The following is a 23,803-nucleotide window of genomic DNA, read 5'->3' as shown; positions in this document are numbered from 1 at the left end:
TCTTAGAATTCTTAGTGACATTTGTCTTAATTGGAATAATTGTTATATTGATACATTTTTTCTCTTAAATTGTATGTTTTATGTTATTGGGCACAAATGATGAAAAAATATGTTCCATAGAAGTAAATTCTGACATATTTCTAAGAGAACATGAGTTACACTTTATTTCTAAGATACTTTTATTTAACATTTATAAGACTCTCTTTTGATATTCGGAAAATCAAAATCTGACTTTTTCCTTGAATATTTTCATCCATGGTTTACTTTTAGCCTCTTGTAGTTAGCTGAAACTAGAAACAGATGTGCCAGAAAACCTTACACACACGCGCACGCATGCACACATGCACACACACGGTGTTCTCATCTGAGAATTGTGACCTTTGGGATAGAGACAAGCTTAGCTGAGAATCAATACTCAGGATATTTCTCTACAAAAAAATTATTTAAAGGTTCAGTCTATCAGTAAGACATAGGTTAACATTTTACACATTTGACAGAAAGCATATTTTTATTTTTTAAATATCTATAAAAAGGTATTTTTAGCATAGACAGAATTCATATGTCTGTCCAAATAGCATATTTGCAAATATTAAATATGTGAAAGAATCTAATAATTATGAATCAAAAGACACTGGGCAGAAGAAGGTGTAGTAGTTAGGGCTAATGTGAAGCACAAGAAAGAAAAATAAGATCTAACCATAATGAAAAATAAATTCATTACAGACGAAACAATGTATTGGAGAACTAAAAAAATGTAATTAATGATGAGTCTTTGGAAGATTACTTATCAGCATATGAATCTAAGAAATACTCAAGAGCTAAAAGTTGTAAATTTGTAACAGTCAACTTTCCACAGACTATGCAGAAAGTTGTATTTTTTTCTCAAGCATGACTTAACCAGATAACTGGATCAATTTTCCACTTCATTCTTTTTTTTTTTTTTTTTTTTAATTTTTTTTCAACGTTTTTTATTTATTGTTGGGACAGAGAGAGACAGAGCATGAACGGGGGAGGGGCAGAGAGAGAGGGAGACACAGAATCGGAAACAGGCTCCAGGCTCCGAGCCATCAGCCCAGAGCCTGACGCGGGGCTCGAACTCACGGACCGCGAGATCGTGACCTGGCTGAAGTCGGACGCCTAACCGACTGCGCCACCCAGGCGCCCCTATTTTCCACTTCATTCTTGATGTCTTAAAGTATGAACATTATCATCAACATGATAATACATGAAAATATTATTTAATTCCTTATTTATTTAATTTCTTATTTATTTAATTCCTTAAATATGTATGTCTCCTAGGATCTATTGCCAAATTTGAATTACAGTTATTTGATCAAGTGGTCCATAGTTAAGAGAAAAGAATAAGGAAAACTTCTGTCATTTTGAGAGTTCCCCTGACATATCTGATGGGCAGGTTCTTCTGTAGAACCTGTGTTCGACTATATGTTCGATAATTGATAAATAATGGTAATTTTAACATTACTTAGCTTTTGGTGGTGTTTACAAAGTGATTTTCCAGTTATTACCTAATTTGATTTTTATACTAATCATGAAGAGTAGTGATTTTATTCTCATGGGACACATATTTTACCAATTGTTCAACAGATTCCTCCTCTCCCAAATTTTTAAGGTAATCTCTGAGATTTCTGTATACAGTAAAACAAAACAAAACAAAACAAAACACAAAACAACAAAAAACGACTTGGCTCAGGAAAGTCATCAACCATCCCCCATGTGATATTATCCTTCCTGTGTGATATTGCCGGAGTATGACGATACCCATGGAGAATCACTGTCATTTCTACCAAAACTTCACAAAGAATCACTAATTTCCCTCAAACACCAAGGTTTTGCAGTGATTTGGAGCTTTTTTGCCTGTTTTCATTAATAAGGAGTTCTTGTGCAGAAGATCAATTAGTCCCCGTGCAAATGTACTTTTGGCAGGCCTGCCCTGCCCATTCGTCAGGCAGCCAAACATGCCAGGACTTTTGTAAATTCCAGGATTGAACACAGTTTAAATCTAAGTCAGGGCATGCCTTCATCCACTTAAACTAAGGTTCCTTACCAAAACTCAACTGAAGTTACAGATGGGGAAACTGAGGTATAAAAAACTTTGGTCCTAAAGGAGTAAATACTTTGATCAAGGTCACACAGAAAGTAGGAGGCAGGCATGGGACCCATATTTTCTGTTATAAAAACCTTAGCTATTTCCCCTAAAGGAACCTCCCCCAAAATAATTCTTGACAATTCTTAAGGTGCTAATTATATGTAACCATGCAATATATGTATTCACACACACACACACACACACACACACACACACACACACACATTACATTCTTTCTTCTTAAGGGTATCTTTCCTTAATGCACTTGAATCAAGTAGAAGCAGACCAAACTGATCTTCCCTTACTGTCTCACAATGATTACCCCATCTTTTATTTTTATTATTTTAAGATTTATTTTGAGAGAGAGCGAGATAGAGAGTGTGTGCGCGCAGAGGAAAGGGGCAGAGGGAGGGAGGAGGGAGAGGGAGAGGGAGAGGGAGAAGGAGAGGGAGAGGGAGAGGGAGAGGGAGAGGGGGAGGGAGAGGGGGAGAGGGAGAGGGAGAGGGAGGGAGAGGGAGAGGGAGGGAGGGAGGGAGGGAGAGAGAGAGAGAGAGAGAGAGAGAATGAGAATCTCAAGCATGCTCCACGCTCAACATGAAGCCCAGATGTGGAGCTCAATCCCACAACTCCAGCATCATAACTACCTGAGCTGAAATCAAGAGTCCGAAGCACAACTGACTGAGCTACTCAGGCACCTCTGACCCATCTTTTAATTTTCCTTTGAATGCCCCTAACAAAAATGAAGGGCTGAATTGGCCTTCTAAAGCTCATTTTTCCCTTGAATGAAAGATTACAATTTATCTTCTACATGTGTTCACAACTGAATTGTTTAAAGAGTTTTCTTTAACCACTCCCTTTGTAGATCAGTGTTGATTCACTTGTATATTCTAATGTTAGTTGATGTTAGTAATTTTGATGTGCTACAAATCTATAATACAGATTTACAGATTATATGTGCTACTATGTATTCATTAACCCATTTTTGTTCCATATTTTTCTGATGTTTGAAGTAATATTTATAGATAGAAAATATGTAATTTATTGCATGAGATATTAAAGCAGAATTTTGCAGGTAGAAAAATTTTAGAGTTATTTCAGAGTTATTTTCTGTAAATAGGTGTAAATGAAAAAGTCTCTTTTACTCTTTGTAAATGAAGTATGTACATAATTAATCAGAACTCAAGTTTCTCCAAAGATCCTGTTGGGCAGAATATCTTGTTTTATTTTATTTTTTTAATTTCTATTTGTTTTTTTCACTTTTTTATTTAAATTCCAGTTAGTTAACACACAGTGTAATATTAAAGTATCTTGTTTTAAATCTTAATTTCCTTCTTTTTTAAATCAAATGTACTTTCAAGTGAATGAAATATACTTGGACAGTTTTCACCAATAGAAACTAAAATGTATTATATGAAGTAAGAAATGTAAATGGTTTTTAGCAAATATCTATGTCTTTGCTCTTGAATATTTTTGATAAAATTTACAGCATAAAGACTTGAGAAGTTTATTCAGGGGCATTGAGAAGGAAGTGTTAACTAAGCAGGTCTATGGTGTTCAAACCCTGAACATTCCCCAGAGGAAGGTATGTCTACAGGACTGGCACTTGGTCAGCTCCTGGGAGGTGAATTCTGAGCCCTTAAAATATCTTGCCTGATAAGAGTATTTTTGTATGCCTGAGGCCTCGAGCTGCATAGTAGCACTTTGATCAGATATTTAAGCTAACAATGTGATTCACAACAAATACGTCATTTTTGCTCTTGGGGCAAGGAGTATGGAGTCTGAGTAGCTAAGGTCAGTCACACAGGAGCTGCATAATTAAGTACCTGACCTGTAAGAAAAACTCTGGACACCGTGGCTTACGTGAGTTTCTCTGGTTGACAACGCTTCAAATTTTATACATGAGGAAACCAAGGTACAGAAAAGTTAAATAATGTCCCTGAGGTCACACAGTAAGCAAGAAAACCTGGAATTGACATGAACTAGTTCAACTCCAGATATAGTGATTAACTACCCAGGTGATATCATTTACAATATTCAGTGGCACAATTGTGTGTATTTATATTTATTTATATATTTTGAAAAATAATATAATTCCATATCCCCTGCATTCCAATAAACAAGAAATTTGAGGCACAAACAAACCTGATTTTATTTGCTATATAAAAACTATTATTTTGGTGGTGGGGGAAGCCTGGGTGGCTCAGTCAGTTAAGTGTCCAACTTCGGCCCAGGTCATAATCTCATAGCTCATGAGTTCAAGCCCCACATCAGGCTCTTCTGTGCTGATAGCTCAGAGTCTGGAGTCGGCTTCAGATTCTATGTCTCCCTCTCTCTGCTCTCCCCCTGTCACACTCTGTCTCTGTTTCTCTGTCTCTCAAAAATAAATAAGCATTGAAAAATTTAAAAATATATTATTTTTTAAATACTCTGTGACCTTTTTGTTTTTATTTTTATTAAGTGTGCATTTTTGCTCTAGACTGAAAGAAGGGGAAGAGAGAAGACCTATATAATAATTCAGTTTACAGAAACATATAAGACTTAACTCATCCTTTTTTTCAATCCTTCATTTCTATAAATAACCTACTAGTAACCACAAAAAGTCCTGATTTTCCAAATTGCACAAAAAGTTCAAGTGGGAAGAAGTGAGTTGGAAAATGAATTACCCTAATACTATCCCTTAATATCTAAGTTTTAGAGATTTACAAAAAGATTTGCCTGTAATTTTTCATTTCTGAAAGCCAGTAACTCCCCCCAGGTGATGTATATTAATATTTTATAACATCTAGTAATTATATATTGCTTTTAAAAATAGCTATGGGACATGAATGCAAGGAGGTATGGATAATATTTCTGAAAAGTTATATATGAGCAGATGGATACCACATGAAGTAGATTAATATGTTAATCGTCTAAATAGAAAAGCATGCTATGCAATTTCAGGCTATTAATGAGATCAAAAATCCCAACTCTAAAACAAAGAAGTGATTGTATGCCACTGGTAAGTAGATTTTCGCCCTTGCCACTTTGTCATTTTGTAGAATAATTGCTCCCATAGGAAAAAATAAAATTGTTAGATCAGAAAACAGTAGAGTTGTAACCTCTATATTGCTTAAAATGACTATGTTCATTGCAAGAATATTAGCGGACCTGCTAGGCCTGCTTTAAGCACAGGCAAACTAAGCCTATGAAAATATTATTTGAGTACCTCAGTTTTATTATTAAAAAGAGATAGGATGAACATTGGTGAACTTTTAACTTTGCATGAATAAAATTTCATTTTCTCTGTAACGTAGCACTGAAAATAAGCACTGTCAATTTTTTTTTCTTTAGTCTCATATTTTAAAAATGTAAATCATTTTTAGTAGTAAAGATGTCCTTTCTTGATAAAAAAAAACCTTAGACAATTAGCTTTCCATTTAGTAAACAAATAGTCATAGACAACAAAATATTTATAACTTTAATAAGCATTTAAAGTAAACAGAGAAGATGGCTTGCATTTGCATATCACTATTACCAATGTTTTAAATCAGATGAAATATTTGTAAAGCTAGAGTAATACCTGCCTTGCCTAACTCCAGGAGTCCTATGATTTAGATAATTAATTGAAATTGAGGTAGTGAAATTAAAATTTAATATAATATATAAAATAAATTATATCTAATATAATTTAATATTTGTTCAATGAATAAGAAGATATTCCACTTAGTGATATAATTTATGTCAGGAATTTTCCAAGATACTTGTGGTCAGCAAACAATATCCCCCTCCAAATATGTCAATATCCAAACTAAAATTAAGGTTCTAGATGCAATTAAAGTTGGTAATCAGCTGACTTTGAGAGGAGAGATTAATCCTGGATTATCCAGGTGGATCCAATATAATCCCATGATTTCTCAAATGTGGGAGAAGAGGCAAGGATAACATGAGGGTGATACGACATGAAAAGGACTCAATCTGTCTTTGCTGGCTTTGAAGATGGAGACAGAGGGCCATAAGCCAAGAAATGCAGGTGGCCTCTGGAAGCTAGAAAAGGCAAGGAATGGATTCTTTCCTAAAGGTTCCAGAAAAGAGAGCAGCCCCTCTGACACCTGATGTTGAAATTCTGACTTATAATAAATTTGTATTTATTGGCACTTTGTGTCAATTTATTATGAAAGTAACAAAAAAACAACCTAACACAATAATGTACATATGTTACCTCTTAAGTCTTCAAAGTATTATTTCTTTATTTCATTCACAAGTTGTAAGAGGGGGTATTTAGTCTCAGATATTTTGTTATTTATAAAAACAGAAGTCTAACCTACAATTTGCCAAACTCAAAGTCAATTCTCCATTTACTATATCACAGTACTTCCTATTGGGTAAATATTAAATAAAACTGTTGATAATACACTACTTCAATGTTAACATTGTTATTATTAGTAGTGATATTATTAGAGAGACTGATAGCTCATAACACCAAAGTCATGAAATTTCAGATGTGTATCATAAAATAAAATTATTTGTTAAATTAAATAGTTAATATTTCTCATAATAGCATCAAAAAAAATTCCCATTAAGTAGTCCTCAATCAAAGAGGATATATTAACAAAATGAAACGTGGATTTTTTAATCAAGTAGTCCTGGCAGATAAGACATTTTTTTTTCATTTTGTGAAAATGGGTGAATAACATCTTTAAGAGTTTCACTTTTGTTGTCTTCTAAATAAAAATAATGTCAATTAGAGTTTTATTGGGAGAATTCAATGAGATTATATATAAAGAGTTTTCTTAAAGTAAAGGCATAGATAAGGATGTCAATGATTAGAGGATTTATTATTGTTTCAAAAATTCACTCAAATCCATCCTATAATATTTAAGTGACACAGAAAGGAGTTATTATAATAAACCATAATTTTTAAAAACTAGGCTCTATTAAATTGGAAGATTTACAAAATGCATTTCTCTCCACTGTCCCCCAAAATGCCACTGAAATTATTTCAAGGAATAATCAAAAAGATGTTAGCCTAAAAGAATCAAAAGAAAGAAAAATATTATGTAAGATGAGGAATGAGAAAGAAAAAACTGGGACCAATAGCACAGTGGAGTAAGTTATAAATCTTAGGTCCTACAGAAGATAATTACCACTAAGAAGAGAGTCAAATCTTACTGCCCACTTCCCAGGAGGAGACTGGTCACTTCTCTCCAAAAAAAAATAATAATTATATATCCTGCTAACTATTCATTCAATGAGAAAGTAGAATGAAAATATTTCTAAGCATGTAAGGATTGGAACGAGAAGAGAAATAGAGAGTAGTGAATTCAAAAATAGTGAATATTTATACTATTCTTTAAGGTGAAAGAGAAAAATAATTAGATTAAAAAATCTTGTGTAGCTTTGAGGTTCAGGTCAGGTATTTATTGCAATGATGTGATTCCACAGGTTAACAGAATGGCTGGGCTATTACTAACAACTGGTGGCTAAACTGAATCACAGATAGAATTAAATAAGGGAGCAGGTCAAAAGTAAAAGAAATAAGGAGAAATTGATGAACCTTGGAGCAACAAATAGGGAAAAAGTTAAAGAAAGTAGATAACAGTTTGGGAGAAAAATGGTGCAATCAAGGATTTGCAATTCTAGACATAAAAATATCTCAAAAGGTTACGCTGGATCAGCTCCTCTCTGGATATTCCTGCATGAGAAGGGAGGAAACTATTCAGAAACATTGCAAGTTTATGATATTAGGAGAGGGAAATTACAATATCATGTTTTTCTTTATATAGTTGTAGTTTGGTCAAAATACTTTGTTTAATATTGTATCCTTGAAAACACTAAAGATGGTATTCTATTTTATTCGAAGATGCTTTACCATCATGCTGTTTATTAATATATTTAGGTGTTGACAATTCAGATATTTACTGAGAACCTCTTATGCATCAGAAATTGTACTATATTCTAGTATATAGTAAGAAACAAAACAGTATCATTCCTATTCTCATAATGTTTACAACCTCTTACAAATTTAGGAAAAATGTAATGTATTCCTCTGGCTTATATGACATTATATTAAACGATACTTATAGCTTATTATTTAAAAGTAGATTCAATCCATTTTCTGGCTTGTAAGTTTGTATATTTATTATGATATTACTTAAATTAACAGAGATAATGTTTCACTTTAAGTCTCTAACACCAATTATATATATATTTTTAATTTTTTTTCCAGTTTTTATTATATTTTTGAGAGAGTGAGAGTGTGGGCAGGGGAGGGGTAGAGAGAAAATGAGACACAGAAATTGAAGCAGGCTCCAGGCTCTTTGCTGTCAGCACAGAGCCTGACGTGGGGCTTCAACCCACGAACATGAGACCATGACCTGAGCCAAAGTCGGACGCTTAACTGACTGAGACACTCAGGCACTCCTCTAACAATAATTATATTGAGAGATGATCAAAAACAAGCTAAATAACTGCAGAATTTGTTTTATTTTTTTACATTAATCTTTTTATTTTTTAGTGTTTATTTTTGAGAGACAGAGAGACACAGAGCGTGAGTGGGGAAGGGGCAGAGAGAGAGAGAGGGAGACACAGAATCTGAAGTAGGCTCCAGGCTCTGAGCTGTCAACACAGAGTCCAACATGGGGCTCAAACTCATGAACCGCAAGATCACAACCTGAGCTGAAGTCAGACACTTAACCAATTAAGCTATCCAGGTGCCCCCAGAATTTATTTTAGACAAATAAGAATATGAACTTATCAAATAACTAGCCACATTGCTTTAGAATATATCAGTACTGATGCAGGGAGTGAACCCATAAGGTTCTATGAAACTTTGCTCAGGTAATATTTCATTTTGCTTGTTAAAACCAGCAAACAAAAAACATATATACCTCATTCACTCCACAGTCTTAAATGGTGTCAGCAAAAAGAAGATGCTTATTAAGAGGTAATTACAATGAGGTAATTTCTAAGAGATACATGAAGACAAGCAAACATAGGACAGCATTTTGTGTCTTTATGAACTATGGTTTGGTATGGTCTAAATTGTATTTTGGTAAACAAAGGAATAAAAGCAGCTGCTTTATTTGTTGCTTGTTTATTATGGGGAAATTAATATTTTTTACCCAATATAAGTAAAAGCAATATAAGTATTAATGGAATATGCAACTTACCAAAACTGATCAATATTTTTTTACAAATTGTAAAATTTCAGAGAAAGTTAAAAAAGGGCATGAAATTTAACTAAATTCTTTTTTATAGTGTTAAGTCAAATATGACTTATAGTTTAAATATTATAAAATAGTATAGTTTAAATATTATAAAAACTTCTCTTAGCCTTTCATTTTGTAATAAATTGATCAATATCCCTTCCAACTTAAAAATTACCATTATGTTGGTGCACTCGGGTGGCTCAATCAATTAGGCATCCAACTCTTGATCTCCACTCAGGTCATGATCACAGGATTAGTGGGTTCAAGCCCTGCATGAGGCTCCATGCTGACAGTGTGGAGGCCTGCTTGGGATTCCCTCTCTCTCCCTCTCTCTGTTCCTCCTGCGCATTCTCTCTCTCCCAAAATAAATAAATAATTTTTAAAAAATTAGCTGTATGTCTTGTTTCTTTAAAAAACATGTTATTCTAAGTGAAATAAGTCATACAGAGAAAGACAGATACCATATGTTTTCACTCCTATGTGGATCCTGAGAAACTTAACAGAAGACCATGGGGAAGGGGAACGTAAAAAAAAAAAAAAAAAAAAAAAAGGTTAGAGAGGGAGGGAACCAAAACATAAGAGACTCTTAAAAACTGAGAACAAACTGAGGGTTGATGGGGGGTGGGAGGGAGGGGAGGGTGGGTGATGGGTGTTGAGGAGGGCACCTGTGGGGTGAGCACTAGGTGTTGTATGGAAACCAATTTACCAATAAATTTCATATTTAAAAAAAACAAAAAAAAACATGTATTTGTCCTATTTTAACTTTCGTTTTATTTTGAAAGTAGAGGAGGCATATGATGATACTTTAATAGAATTTATAACATTAAAATATGTTTTACTGGGGTGCCTGGGTGGCTCAGTCGGTTCCGACTTCAGCCTAGGTCAGGATCTCCAGGTCTTCTTGAAGCCCGTGATTTCACACCCCCTGTCTGGCTCTATACTGACAGCTCAGCCTGGAGCCTGCTTCAGACTCTGTCTCCCTCTCTCTCTGCCCCTCCCCTACTCATGCTCTGTCTCTGTGTCTCTCAAAAAATGAATAAACGTTAAGACTTAAAAAAAATATGTTTTACTATGTGTTTCCCCTTTAATTTTTAATTCTGCCTAAATAAGGAATTTCAGAATGACTTTTGCTAAAAGAGGTAGATATTAAACCAATGTAATGAGTGACAACCAAAATGGAATGTGTCAGTCATTAGTAATGCCAAATAGTAGCTTCAATAAAACTAATGGAGAGTACATCACATGTGAAACATATTGTGATTTTAAATTTTTCACAGCAATTTCCACCCTATGCATGTTAATCATTGTCATTAATATTGATTTCCAATCTTGGAATAAAAGAGTAAAACTAAAGTCCTGTGATGAGTTGGATAAAGAGGAAAATATTATTTATAAAGACAGACGTACTTACAACTGCCCTCTTGTGGTCATAGAAGATTACTTAATGAATTTACTTTAATGGCTACACTACTGAAACTAGCCAACTAACCCAGAGGAAGTCTACATATCCAAAGGCAACCTTTGTAGGAACAGGACTTGGCTCAAATAAGTCCTAGGGAAAAAAAAAATCAATTGCTCTTTCACATTGTATAATCTGGGAATATAATTCAAACATAAATAATTGGGCATAAGTTATGATTGACAGCTACTGGAATAACATGCTTTAATCCCAACTTTATATGTTCAGCAAGGAGGGAGCTATTTGACTTTATAATATTTTATACATCTTTCAGCTAAATTAAAGATACAAACATTAAAGTTAACACTTAGGTTATCACGAAGATTTGTGATACTCTATAGGACATCATGCAGCCATAAACCAACAAAAGCATCCGTAAATGAGCTATTTCCTGCTTGGACTGAGTCTTGGTGAAAATCTTTAAAATAATAATTTTAGAGGGCCACTAAGAGTTTGTGGAATAGAAATTACCTGGTAGAGGAGAGGTAGGGGACAGAATGAATCAGAAGATATTGAGAGGTATCATGTCTTCCTTCTGTTTCTGAACAGATCTATGAAAGGTGAGTCATAACGTATTCACTGTATATTATCTTGTGAAAATCTATTGCCATGTTTTTCTAAAACAGACTTTCTGCTTTTTATATCAATGTGATAAAATTGTAAATGAGAACAAATACCTAGTGAAAACAGATTAACACTAACCCAACACATTATGATAAAATGAATCATTGACCAATTCCTGATTATATGTAAAGTCACCTGCCAGATGATTTAAAGTCAGCCTCATTTCATTTTCCTTAAGGCTTTTTAAACAACCAGTAATTATTTTAAACATCCAGGGACAAATTAGATACATTTCAGTCATTAAGTAAGTTGTAATATTAAAAAATCACCCTACAAAAAGAATATCAATATTTTGATAAAGTAGCCAGAAGTTTAGAATAGTATTAATATTATTGTTCAAGATAGGGTATTAACATTAACAATCCCCAAATCACTCCCTAGTACATATCCTAGTGTTATTCACTATGTTGGGGATTTGAAACTGTGAAAATATTGTTATAATAGGAAGTGATTAGTCAGAGGGCGACAGTTAACTTTGGACAGTATTCAGTTTGATCTATCTAGAAATAATTATATCTAGAAATGTCCAGCTGCCTAGAAATAGGAATAGAGAGATCAGACAGTGGTGTTTACACAAGGTTGGAGCCCAGAAAATAGTGTGGATTGGAGGAAAGGAAAGCACTGGACCTGGCAGACCTGGGCTGGAATCCTGCTTTGTCACCTAACAGCTAGGTGACACCAAGTGGCTGATAAAAATCTCTCAGAGTAGACCTTGCAAACTGGCAATCCTTGGGATAAATGTGGTTTTGTTTCACTCACAATGCAGCTAAAGACATGATTCAACTGACAACATGAATATAGGAAAATTTCACATACAAAAACCAAATATCCAGATTCTCTTTTAAAAACCTAAAACTGGATAATGCTTAGCTCCCATGCATACCTGACAACAAGCATTGTAGCTAAGTGGCAGTTCTCTTCTCTCCACTAAAGAAAACTGTCTTCCAACACTGACATTGTTTCTTGTTTCACAGCTATTTCCACCATTTATCTTACTTGACAAATTTTTGCATTTTGAGTGACCTGAGGACAACGTTATCTACCTTTAGACAAAGATACTGGGAATATAACAGCCAGCACATTTCCAGGTATGTATAGATACCTGTTATGGACTGAATGTGCTCCACCCCATTTATATGTTGAAGGCCTAAACCCAGTGTAATGGCATTTGGAGAAGGGTCCTTTGGGAGATAATTAGCCTTACATGAGGGTCATGAGGGTAATGCCCTTATAAGAGAAGATACCAGAGAGATTAGGTTAGGTTGGATAGGTTAGGTAGGAAACAGGTGAGTCCAAAAGTAAGGTGATGTTCTGGAATCTATGAGGGATTAAAGAATGAGACTCATATTTGAAAGAGGAAAATTTTTTCGTTGATTTCTACATATTATATGTTAGTTTTATTAAATGTTTATTAAATGCACCCATTACGAATTCAAGTTTAATAATAATTAATGTTTTTATAAAGAGCATTTCCGAATCTCTGATTATTTTGACTGCAACCCAACCACGCCAGAGAAAGGAGCACACTGCTACCATATGGTAGCAACTACTCTGGATTGCTGGCAATTTTTTTCCTGAAATAATCATTAGTCTACAGAATCTCTGCCAATTCAACCTTATCTCCGTGTTAGGGAAAAAACAGAAGTTGCAAACTTATTAAATGATGTATCCTTTGTTTGATATCTAATAGCAAATAAACTCCATATTACCATTATTTTAAGTAACACAATTGGAATTATGTTTGACAAGAAACATTCATAGAAATAAAAACATGTAAAATAACTTTTCAATACATATTTTAAATTAAAATCCTTTCATAAATTCTCACACTACATAACAATAATTACGTATTAAGAATATGACACTGAATGGAGAATACTAAAGTATTCACACTTGAAAGTATGAGAAACACTAACAAGTGATGTCACATTAACACATTGTCACCTTCGTGGAAGTCCCTGTGGAGAAACATCTTCAGAGTTTGCTAGATCATCTTTCCAAGAAAGAAAATAATGACAAACCAATGTTCTATGCAATGTTAGTTTCCTACCCATTCTTCTCTTCTTTATTGTTAATAGAATCCCCATTTTGTCTGATTTTATACTTGCTGTCCAGTGCACACATTGCATAAAGAATCATCATTGCTCTAATCAAGATTTAACAATCCTGTGCCCTGATTTTCTAGCCACAATTATAGGTGGGATGATCACAGGATCCTATTCTTGTCAATAAAATCTAAGTGTATTTAGTTGTACTCAGTGCTTGAAGGTATCTTGGGCACTTTTGCCATCTTGATTGATACAGAGGATGGAGGCAACTGATCCAGTTCTTTTGTCTTTCCTCATTCTCTTGCTTTGAGTTTGGCTATATTTCTGCTGAGGTAGTCTGCTGCCTAATAAAACCAAATTATTCCATTTTTATTTTGAAATAATAGCCAACTCTTACAAAGAGCTTAGTACATGTCAAACAGCATGCTTCTGGTTTATTTGCATCTTATCTTATATAATCCCAGCAGCCCAAACAGAAGATGCAAATATTGCTTATGCTTATATATGAGTATACTGAAACTCTAAGAAAAACTGGCTTGCCTATGATCACAAAGCTATTCAGTGAAAAAGCTGGGATGTGAACCCAACATTTTTTGATACTAATAAGATGATCTTATGTATCCTAATGTCATGCTTCTTCATGCTTACACAGAAAATGCCCACTGTTCAGGAAGCACACAAAGCCACTAAGCCATAAATAAATTAGTAGACTGTATTTCTGCTTACACTGTTCCCTAATTGTAATTTTTCATTAATGACTAGCATCTACATCGAGAGCAGCTTTTCTCCAGTTTGAGAAATGTCTGATGATCTCAGTTGTAGCCAATTCTCAGAATACTTCCCAGAATCCGGGCCGTATGTGCAGCCTTTTCTTGGGAACCAGCTTGGACTCCATTTTAATTGTGCTTTTGGAAGAATTACAAGACCCAACATGACTTAAGGTATACCCTTTAGGGGCTACCCTATTAAAATGCTTTGCTAATATGACATAAAAATTTTCCTCGGTTAAGACAACAAAGACAGAGAATGCTTATCAGGAGGCATGAGAAAGCACAGCAGGTTGAAGAAGCACAGAAGTGGCTATACTACTAAAGCTATAGCTGTTTTCCATTTGCCCTTCGAGATCCATCTTCACACTCCATAGGCTACTCTCTGCCTTGCTGGACTCGCCTACATAGAAAGATCCTTTGTCCACTGGATTCCTGTTATGGTTAGCCAATGGGGACATTCAATAGAGATAAGAAGAACGGAAGAGGCAAGGATTTTATTCCATTGGCTCCTTTACTTGCATTGTCTGATTAGATGCACCTAGAACATTAAAATAAAATTTTATCTCAAGTTCACTTTCTGTACAAGCCTTCCTTCTTCCTAATGAAGGCAATTTCTTCCGTTATTTATCTTTTAAGTCCTAATAAAGGTAATGACTCTACTATAGCACAAAACCTTGTGATTTCCCTACATTTCACCCATATCTCTGAAAATAGTCTTCGTTAAGCCCTTCCTGATTTATCAAATTTGTGTTGTGGTTTTTTTTCTCTCCCCTGCAGAGACTCTGATGAACAAGTCTATTGACACTATATTTATAGTTGAAAAGCAGAAAGAAATTAATCAAAGGATGTTGAAGAAAAATGAGTAGCAAGAATAAATGTCAATATGTAAATGTGTCACTTCTTTTTTATGTAATTGCATTTAGTAGAGAAAGACTGGAATAGTTTAAACATTTTGAATGACCTCAGTATTGGGAAAATATCAGAAAAGAAAGTAAGTAAAGATACTGCAGAAAAATTTCTTTGTTGCACTTGATTTTGTATGAATTAAAGACAAATTTCAATAAAATACTTTATATTAAATTAAATTATGTTGTTGGGGTGCCTGGATGGCTCAGTTGGTTGAACATCCAACCCTTGATTTCGGCTCAGGTCATGATCTCACAGTCGTGGGCTCGAATCCCATGTCAGGCTCTGTGCTGGTGAGAAGCCTGCTTAAGATTCTCTCTCTCCCTCTCCCTCTGCCCCTCCTTCACTCATGTGCTCTCTCTCATAGATAGATAGATAGATAGATAGATAGATAGATAGATAGATAGATATTGTTGAAATTCAGGTACAATGTCTTGAGAAAATGTCTACAAAGTAAATAGTGCTATTTACTACAAAGTAGTTGCCTCTGACCCTATCTCCAACTATAACATTTACTAAACATTTATTTAAAGTAATACAAAGAAAAAACTACAAAGCATGTATAGTACATACTTTTAAATCAGTAGATAAGTATCATATCATATGTACTTTTAAATTTAAAACACAAGTTGTTATTGAATGTTGGTATATGTTTTTATTTACATTGACTAATAAATATGGGGTAAATGTGATTAGTCATAAAACATGAAAGTTTAAGCAAACATGTTAGAGCTTGAGATTAAGAATTGTTTCAATTTAAATCTCAATTTGCAGGGCACCTGGGCAGCTCAGCTGGTTAAGTGTCCAACTCTTCGTTTCGGCTCAGGTTGTGATCTCACAGTTTTATGGGTTCATACCCCATATCAGGCTCTGTGCTGACAGTGCAGAGCCAGCATGGGATTCTCTCTCCCTCTCTCTTTGCCCTTCCCCCACTTTGCACTGTCTCTGTTGTTCTCAAAATAAACTTAAAAAAATTCAATTTGCAATTATAATTCAAACCCCAGTAATAATATCATAATAAACAATAATTTAGTAAAATGGGATATATTTAATTAGCAGATTGAAAATATTAAATATAACTGATACTCTACTGCCTGCAGTAAACCCTTATGGAATATTCCCTATAAGTCCTTGGTATAACATAAGAATTTCACAACTAAAGATGTAAGAAATTTTATTTATGCATTCTCATGCTTTTTTTAAAATGAAATTTATTGTAAAATTGGTTTCCATACAAAATTGGTTTCCGTACATTGGTTTCCGGTGCTCATCCCAACAGGTGCCCTTCTGCCCTCATTGCCCATTACCCATTTTCCCCTCCCTAGCAACCCCTATCTACCTTCAGTTTATTCTTAGTTTTTAAGAGTTTCTCTTGGTGGGAATGCAAACTGGTACAGCCACTCTGGAACACAGTGTGGAGGTTCCTCAAAAAATTAAAAATAGATCTACCCTATGACCCAGCAATAGCACTGCTAGGAATTTACGCAATGGATGCAGGAGTGCTGATGCATTCTCACGTTTAAAAAAAATACATAGCTTTTACACATGTGATTTTCTAATTAAAATTGTATCCCAGATTCATTCTAGAATAAAATTTGTTTCTAATTACTATTCTACTGTATGCTGTTATTTACATATTTTTCTCTACCACAGTTCATTATGTTCTATTCATTTTTATACCTTTAGTACATAGCCTAAAACAACAACGCATTATACAAATCTCTCTCATGATGATAGGTTTGTTTTCCTTACTCTGAATAGAGTCTTCTGTTTTGACTTAGAACTAGTTCATCAAAATTCTTAAATATATATACATTTATGTATGCATATATATATAAATATATATGTATACACAAATATAGATATATAATATGCCACTTGATAAACCCAAGTTTTTTAAAGTATATACCCTGTTTCTAACATCTGACTTCTACAATTTATATCTGCATTGCTTTTGTTCTATGTATGGACTTAGTAAATATTTTATTCATCATGTATGGGCCAAAAAAGTTGTGTGGAAGTATAAACTCTCATCCACTTTCTACTCTTCTTAAAAAATGAAATCTGCCTTTTGGCTGGAAATGCGATCTTCCAGTAACGAGCCAAAATGACTACCACCAACGGAAAGAGGAGAAGTTCCTGCTGTATCTTCTCTAGGACTTCTAGGAAACTGGGAGTCATTCTTTGGCCCACATAGATGCAAATTTACAAGAGAGGTGATTTTGTAGACATCAGGGAATGGACTCTATTCAAAAAGAAATGCCCAGCAAACGTCACCATGGAAAAACTGGAAGAGTTTGCAATGTTACTTAGCTTGCTTCTAATATTATTGTAACTAAACAAGTTAGGGGCAGGATTCTTGCCAAGAGAATTAAGGTACATATTGAGCATAATATTAAGCACTCTAAAAGCCTAGATAGCTTCATGAAGCCTGTGACGGAAACTGGTCAGAAAAAGAAGGAAGCCAAAGAGAAAGGTACTTGCGTTCAACTGAAGTACCCAGAGAAGTACAAGAAGTACCCAGAGAAGTACATGAAAGGGAGCCCAACTGCTGCTGGAGCCTATTCCCTAAAGAATTCATGGCATAATAGGGGGGGGGGGGGGGGGGGGAAGGTAAAGTTTTTTTCTATCATTTAGTTAAACTAGTTACTTGCGGAAGTTTTCATAATATGTGTTTTTGTCTACCTTCAGATGAGTAGATTATGAAATGTAGCAAAGTATACTTTGATGACTACCAATTTATTTAGGCAACAGTATTTTCAAAAACAAACCATATATATATGTGTGTGTGTGTGTGTATATATATATATATATATATACATACACATATACATACATATATACATATATATGTATATATACATATTTTTTTAAGTATGCTCATTTTTTTTCTTATATTCAAATCATTCTGACATTTACAAAGGTGAAATTAAAACTGAAGAGTTATTTGAAACTGGGAAGAGTACAATCTCATAACAAGCACATTCTCATGGGAAGTTAATCACAAACACCAAAAATTGCTGCTAAAAATAATGAGCTTTAAAAACTTATTTGCAGACAATGAGGAAAGTGGATCCCTGTATATTTCAATATTCTAAAAATATTAAATACAAATAAAAGTAACTAAATATTTTAATAGAGAATAAACAGAAGTCATTGGCTGCAAAAAAATGTGTCTGAATAATTTTATATTAATCTATAGTATGTCTACATATTTTGATGCTCCACCTACTATGTTATCGAAGATGAAAACTGTCCAGATAAGTTTTTTCATGGCAAGTCTCTGGGTTCTATATCTGTATTATATCAAAAAGCTTTCCCCTATAAATGATACTATGTGAAGCTTTAAAAAAGGTTTTATACATTTCTCACATTTGTAAAAATGAAAAACTCAAAAGGGGGGAAAATGGTTTTTTGGTTAGCATATTTTTGAGCAAAAATACATTTCAGCAAACTTCCTACTGGGAAAACAGTAATTACTTAAGTTGGCAGCACACATCTGGCATAATAAAGACGGGAATATAAAAGTCCTTGATGTAACCCAAGTGTTTATCAGTTTTTAGAACACTCTTGTTCTTGCCACATTCAAGGAAATATTTAATTAGGAATTGGCTCTCTTCTCATTTTCACAAACTCAAAGATGCTGTCCTCTCTATCCTCCTGGGTGCTAAACAGTTCAATAGCATCAACAGCATCACATTCTACTTCCCAAATATCTCCATTAGTAACTAGATAGGGTGATAAATCAAATCCTTTAGCTTTGGGACAAGAAAAGTAAAATCTGCATTCAGTTAATGAAATAAAAAGTTCTTCCAAACACTGGCATGTTTTCAAGAACTTCCATTTGGAAATGCTCCTTAATATTTTGGCCCTTGTCCTTTTGGAAGCACTTTTAGCTGGCTGATACATAACAATATAATAGCAGTATAATTCCTTCCGTATGTGAGTTGCTCCCATGCACAAACCAGAGGAACAATGTAGATCTCTAGATGTACCCAAATATAATTGATATTCCTCAGATTATTGCAGTAGTTTTAAATTCATTAAATATTTTTAATATTTGAGAGTGAATTCAATCTTTATTACAAAAGTAACCCAATTTATTCTTTTAAAAATTCAAACAGTGCATACATGGAAAACTGAAACTCCCCCTGTATCACCCTACCCCCACTGTCAAGGAAAAGATAATGTTTACAGTTTGACATTTAATCTCTCATCTTGGATTCCAAGGTTACAAGTTTACTTTTAATTTCATAATATGTCATGGACATCTTTCTATGGTAGAAAATATAAATCCTCTGTATTTGTGTTAATGGAAGCACATTATCACACACTTTGGATGTATCATTATTTATTTTAACAATTATTTATTATTCATATTTGTTCTCTCCAAATTTCTGCTTTTACCTATAATGGTATGTTGACCAGTATGTTATGCAGAAGACAGGAAACACAAAATTTGTTAATAATATGTAGAGCACATTGAACACTTTGGTTTTAAAATGTTTTAAATTATATTATTTTATTTGATGAACTTGTATGTGGACATCTCTTTAAGGTAGTAGTTTTGTTATCTTACAGATGAGAAAATGCACTTCAAAGAGTTTAAATGAACCAAGTAGTAATTAAGTTCCTATCTGGGAATCCAACTCTTTGCACTATAGAGAACTTTCTCTTGATCAGATTATTCTATTAACAGATGTGCAAAGCAAGCATTAAGTAAAGATATTTAAATAACACAGTGATATAAGATTATTTATTTTCATTTTATTTATTTTTTTAGAGAGAGAAAGGGCGAAAGCATGGAAGAAGGGCAGAGGGAAAGAGAGACAGAATGTTAAGCAGGCTCCATGTTCCATGTGGAGCCCAATGTGGGGCTCGATCCCACAAACTTGGGATCATAACCTGAGCTGAAATCAAGAGTTGGATGCTCAACCAACTGAGCCACATAGGTGCCCCTACCCAAAGAGATTTTTAATTACACATATTCTGTCTTTTTTTCATTTTGTGATTTTCCTTATCTTATTTTTGCTGAGTGTGATGGTTAATTTTATGTGTCAACTTGGCTATCTGCCAGCTGTCTGGTCAAACTGGTAGTCTAGATGTTACTCTGAAGGTATTTTGTAATGTCATTAAAATTTATAATTAGTTGACTTTTAAGTAAAGCAGACTACTCTCCATAAAAAAATTGGGCCACATCAGGGGCTCCTGGGTGGCACAGTTGATTAAGCAACTGACTTCAGCTCAGGTCATGATCTCACAGTTCGTGGGTTCAAGCCCCGTGTCGGGCTCTATGCGGACAGCTCAGAGCCTGGAGCCTACTTCAGATTTTGTGTCTCCTGCTACTCACCTTCTCACACTCTCTCACTCAAAAATAAATAAATATTAAAAAAAAAAAAAATGGACCACATCCTTAAGAGCAAAAACTGAGGTTTCCCAGGGAAGAAGGAATTCTGTCTTAAAACTGTAACATAGAAATCCTGCCTAAGTTTTCAGCCTGACAGTAATGCCTTATGGATTTTGCCAGGCCCCAAAATAGATAGATGATCCCTAAAATAGATAGATTTGTGGGCCAAATCCCTAAAATAGATAGATTATAGATAAATAGATAGATAAATAATAGATAAAAATTATGCATTTATAGTATAAAATAATTAAATAGAGAGGTATAGATATATTTCCTACTGGCTTTGTTACTATGGAGAACCCTACTTGAGACAGATATACTGTTATGGGTCTGTATTTCTGCCCCTCCCCCCTGCCAAATGTTGATGTCCAAGACCCTAAAATCTCAGAATTAGATCTTAGTGAGAAATAACAGTTGTTGCTGATGTACTTAGTCAAGATGAGGTCATATTGGAGTAGACTGGGCCCCTAATCCAATATGACTGGTGTCCTTACAAGAATAGGACCATGAAAAGGCACACAGAAACAAGGAAAGTGACATGTGGAGATAAAGGCTAGACTGGAGTGATGCATCTAGAAACCAAGGAATGCCAAGAATTGTTAGCAATCAGTAGAAGGTAAGACAGGCCTGGACAGATTCTGCCTCGGAGCTCTCAGAAGGAACCAACCCTGCTGACACGCTGCTTTTGGACTTCTAGTCTCTAGAACTGTATGAAAATTAATTTCTCTTGTTTTCAGCCACCCACTTTGTGGTACTTTGAAAAAGTACTTATTAGGATAAAAGCAAAATAAATAAACAAACGAAAAACCCCACAAAACTGTATTGCAAAGAAGGAAAGAAAAAAACAACAACTCTGCAACAGTAAAATGTCAGCTTACTCTTGGTTGCCTTTTTTCTAAATTCTCAAGTGTAAATGTACTCCTCAAATGCTTATTACAGTACTATACCTAACTAATCATTTCCCCACATTCAAATTGCACATTGAAGAATAAGTTTTAAACATCTACTGGCAGGGGCCCCTGGGTGGCTCAGCAGATTAAGTGTTGGATTCTGGATTTCAACTCAGGTCATAATCTCATGGTTCCTTGAGTTCAAGCCCTGCATGGGGTTCAGCTCTCTGCGCTCTGTGCTGACAGTGTGGAATTTGCTTGGGATTCTCTGTACCCCTCTCTCTCTGCCTCTCTCCCCAGCTCTCCCTCATACTCTCTCTCAAATAAATAAACTTAAAGGAAAAAAAAATTAAAAATCTACTGGCAAGCCAGGTCATCTTATGTTTTAAATAACAATATTCAAATAAAATTTCCAATTAGAAAGATGTTAATAATCACTATGAAGTGATTTTCACCTACTATGACATCCACCACTATCCCATTCCCCAAGCCCTTATGATGAGATACTAAACAAACATACTTCTTTTCAAGTGTTTGGATGTTAGTTCTCTATCTCCCTTGCTTCTTTTTCAATTTTGATACAGATACGTAGAACAGTAACTGGGCTCTTATGTCATTGATGTTCTTCATCCTTCTCAACTTCAACTGGTTTACAAAACTTGTTTTTGGTCACAATAATATACTATTCTAGATTAATTTGTGGTAGCTCTAAGGAATTGGAAGATGTAATTTTGAAAAAAAAATGTAAATGAATGAAAAGTTTATTTGCTAAAAGGCTACCCGGAAATATTTGGTTAAGTAAGTCAGGATGATACAGAACCTCAAATAAAACAGGAAGTAATGGGATTAGCAGCTAAACAAAAGTAAAAGATTTTAAAAAGGATCAAGCACCTCTCAAGTTATTGTTGTCCTCTTAGAAAATTCCCATCTTGGTAAGTATAAAATATCAGTAGATAGCATACTTTACTGGCAAAGATTACTTAATTTTGAGTATGTTATATAGTTCCCCCACCCCAAGAGAGTGCACATTTTGCAATAAGAAAACAAGTGAAGTATTTCTTCCTTATAAATAAATACCCCATTGCTCTCTTCAACTCCTCTTGGGCCACTCTTCCTCTGGTATCCAACCTGCATCTTTCAAATAAAAAAAAAAATGGAATGGTTAAGACTCCCCCCTCTGAAAAAAAGTGAAATCTAAATACTCACAAAAGAATCTAATGGATGATTTTGATGATGATGTAGCAACTTGTGTTTTTGTTAAGTGTCACCACTACTCCTGGTGAGCAGCTTTGAAATTCTGGGGATGGCTGCTAATCCTCCCCCTCCCCCATGCACAGTACTTGCCAAGACTTTGAGTCTACCTGGGTAAAGCCTCTTCATATTATTTTTCTCTTATTCTTTATTTAACTTCAGGTACTTTTTACCTTGTCTCAGTGGTCTCCTAAACACCAATCTTGTTTTCAATCGACTGCATACTTCCCTAGAACATCATCCCGAAGTATTGCCTGTACCTCTAACCCTTAGTATCACTTCCTTACCTATACAATGAAGATTATATTCCTTATCTATCATTCAGAGGGGCCTTTTACGTGGGCTGTCCTACCTGGTCTCTTACTCATCTTTCCAATCATTGCTATGCAATATTCAGAATCGTTTTATGTACACATCCAGTACAAGGTCCTATGTGCATACCCTGCACTCTCCCACCATGTGCCAATGTTTTCTCTCCTAGCTCAGTTATATTAAATGCTGTGTTTCATGGCCTAACTCAAATTCAAACAGTTTCATGAATGCATTCCTGAAACACCCCATTTTTAAATCAACTCCAAGCTGAAAGCAACTTCCTTCTGGGAAAACCCTTTAATCTTTATTTCTTTTATGGCAATTATTTCTACATTGTATTATAATTATTTATGTATGTGATAATTCTCCCAACAGACAAAGGTAATGGAATGAGAAGTTTCACTGTATATTTTTCATTTTTTTCTTTAAATTTATTTATGTATGTATGTATGTATGTATGTATGTATGTATGTAGAGTGACAGATAGAGGTGTGGGAGGACAGCAGACGGACAGAGAGGATTTTAGCAGGCTCCATGCCTCACCCAGGGCTTGATCTCACAACTGTGAGGTCATATCCTGAGTTGAAATCAAGGGTTGGACATTCAACTGACTAAGGGCCCCTCACTATATAATTTTCCATATTACAGACACCTAGCATACATTTAGAGAGTGAAATGTTATCACATTAAAATGGATGTAATTGGTGAGTAGACACCATGTTTTGCTAAATCACTGTCCAACTAATACTATTGAATGAAGCGTTATAGGAAAAAAATGCAGTGAAGGCAATACCATTGTGGGATCTGTGAATAATTTCCACATTTGTATGGCTATGCAACAC

At 34.5% G+C, this 23,803-nt stretch overlaps 1 protein-coding gene and 1 long non-coding RNA gene across 4 annotated transcripts in view; one reads left to right on the top strand and one right to left on the bottom strand.

The window, feature by feature from the left end:
• The window catches only part of LOC125923682 (uncharacterized), a 1,073,698-nt gene that overhangs the window by 142,440 nt on the left and 907,455 nt on the right, over nucleotides 1-23,803 (top strand). The window lies entirely within an intron of this gene.
• CCSER1 (coiled-coil serine rich protein 1) overlaps nucleotides 1-23,803 on the bottom strand; it is an 843,785-nt gene that overhangs the window by 453,446 nt on the left and 366,536 nt on the right. The window contains exon 6 of one of the 3 annotated variants that reach the window (XM_049632121.1): nucleotides 18,334-22,532. The exons of the other annotated variants lie outside the window; for them this stretch is intronic. Coding sequence (XP_049488078.1) covers nucleotides 22,394-22,532 — 139 coding nt within the window. The 3' untranslated portion in view covers nucleotides 18,334-22,393. Of the gene's footprint in view, nucleotides 1-18,333; nucleotides 22,533-23,803 lie in introns of those variants that run through there. 3 annotated transcript variants of the gene reach the window in all.

This window comes from Panthera uncia, chromosome B1 (assembly GCF_023721935.1).
Source record: "Panthera uncia isolate 11264 chromosome B1, Puncia_PCG_1.0, whole genome shotgun sequence".
In the NCBI taxonomy this organism is placed as follows: Eukaryota; Metazoa; Chordata; class Mammalia; order Carnivora; family Felidae; genus Panthera; species Panthera uncia.
Note: the sequence above shows the minus strand (reverse complement) of the source record. Positions and strands in the feature narration are given on the sequence as shown.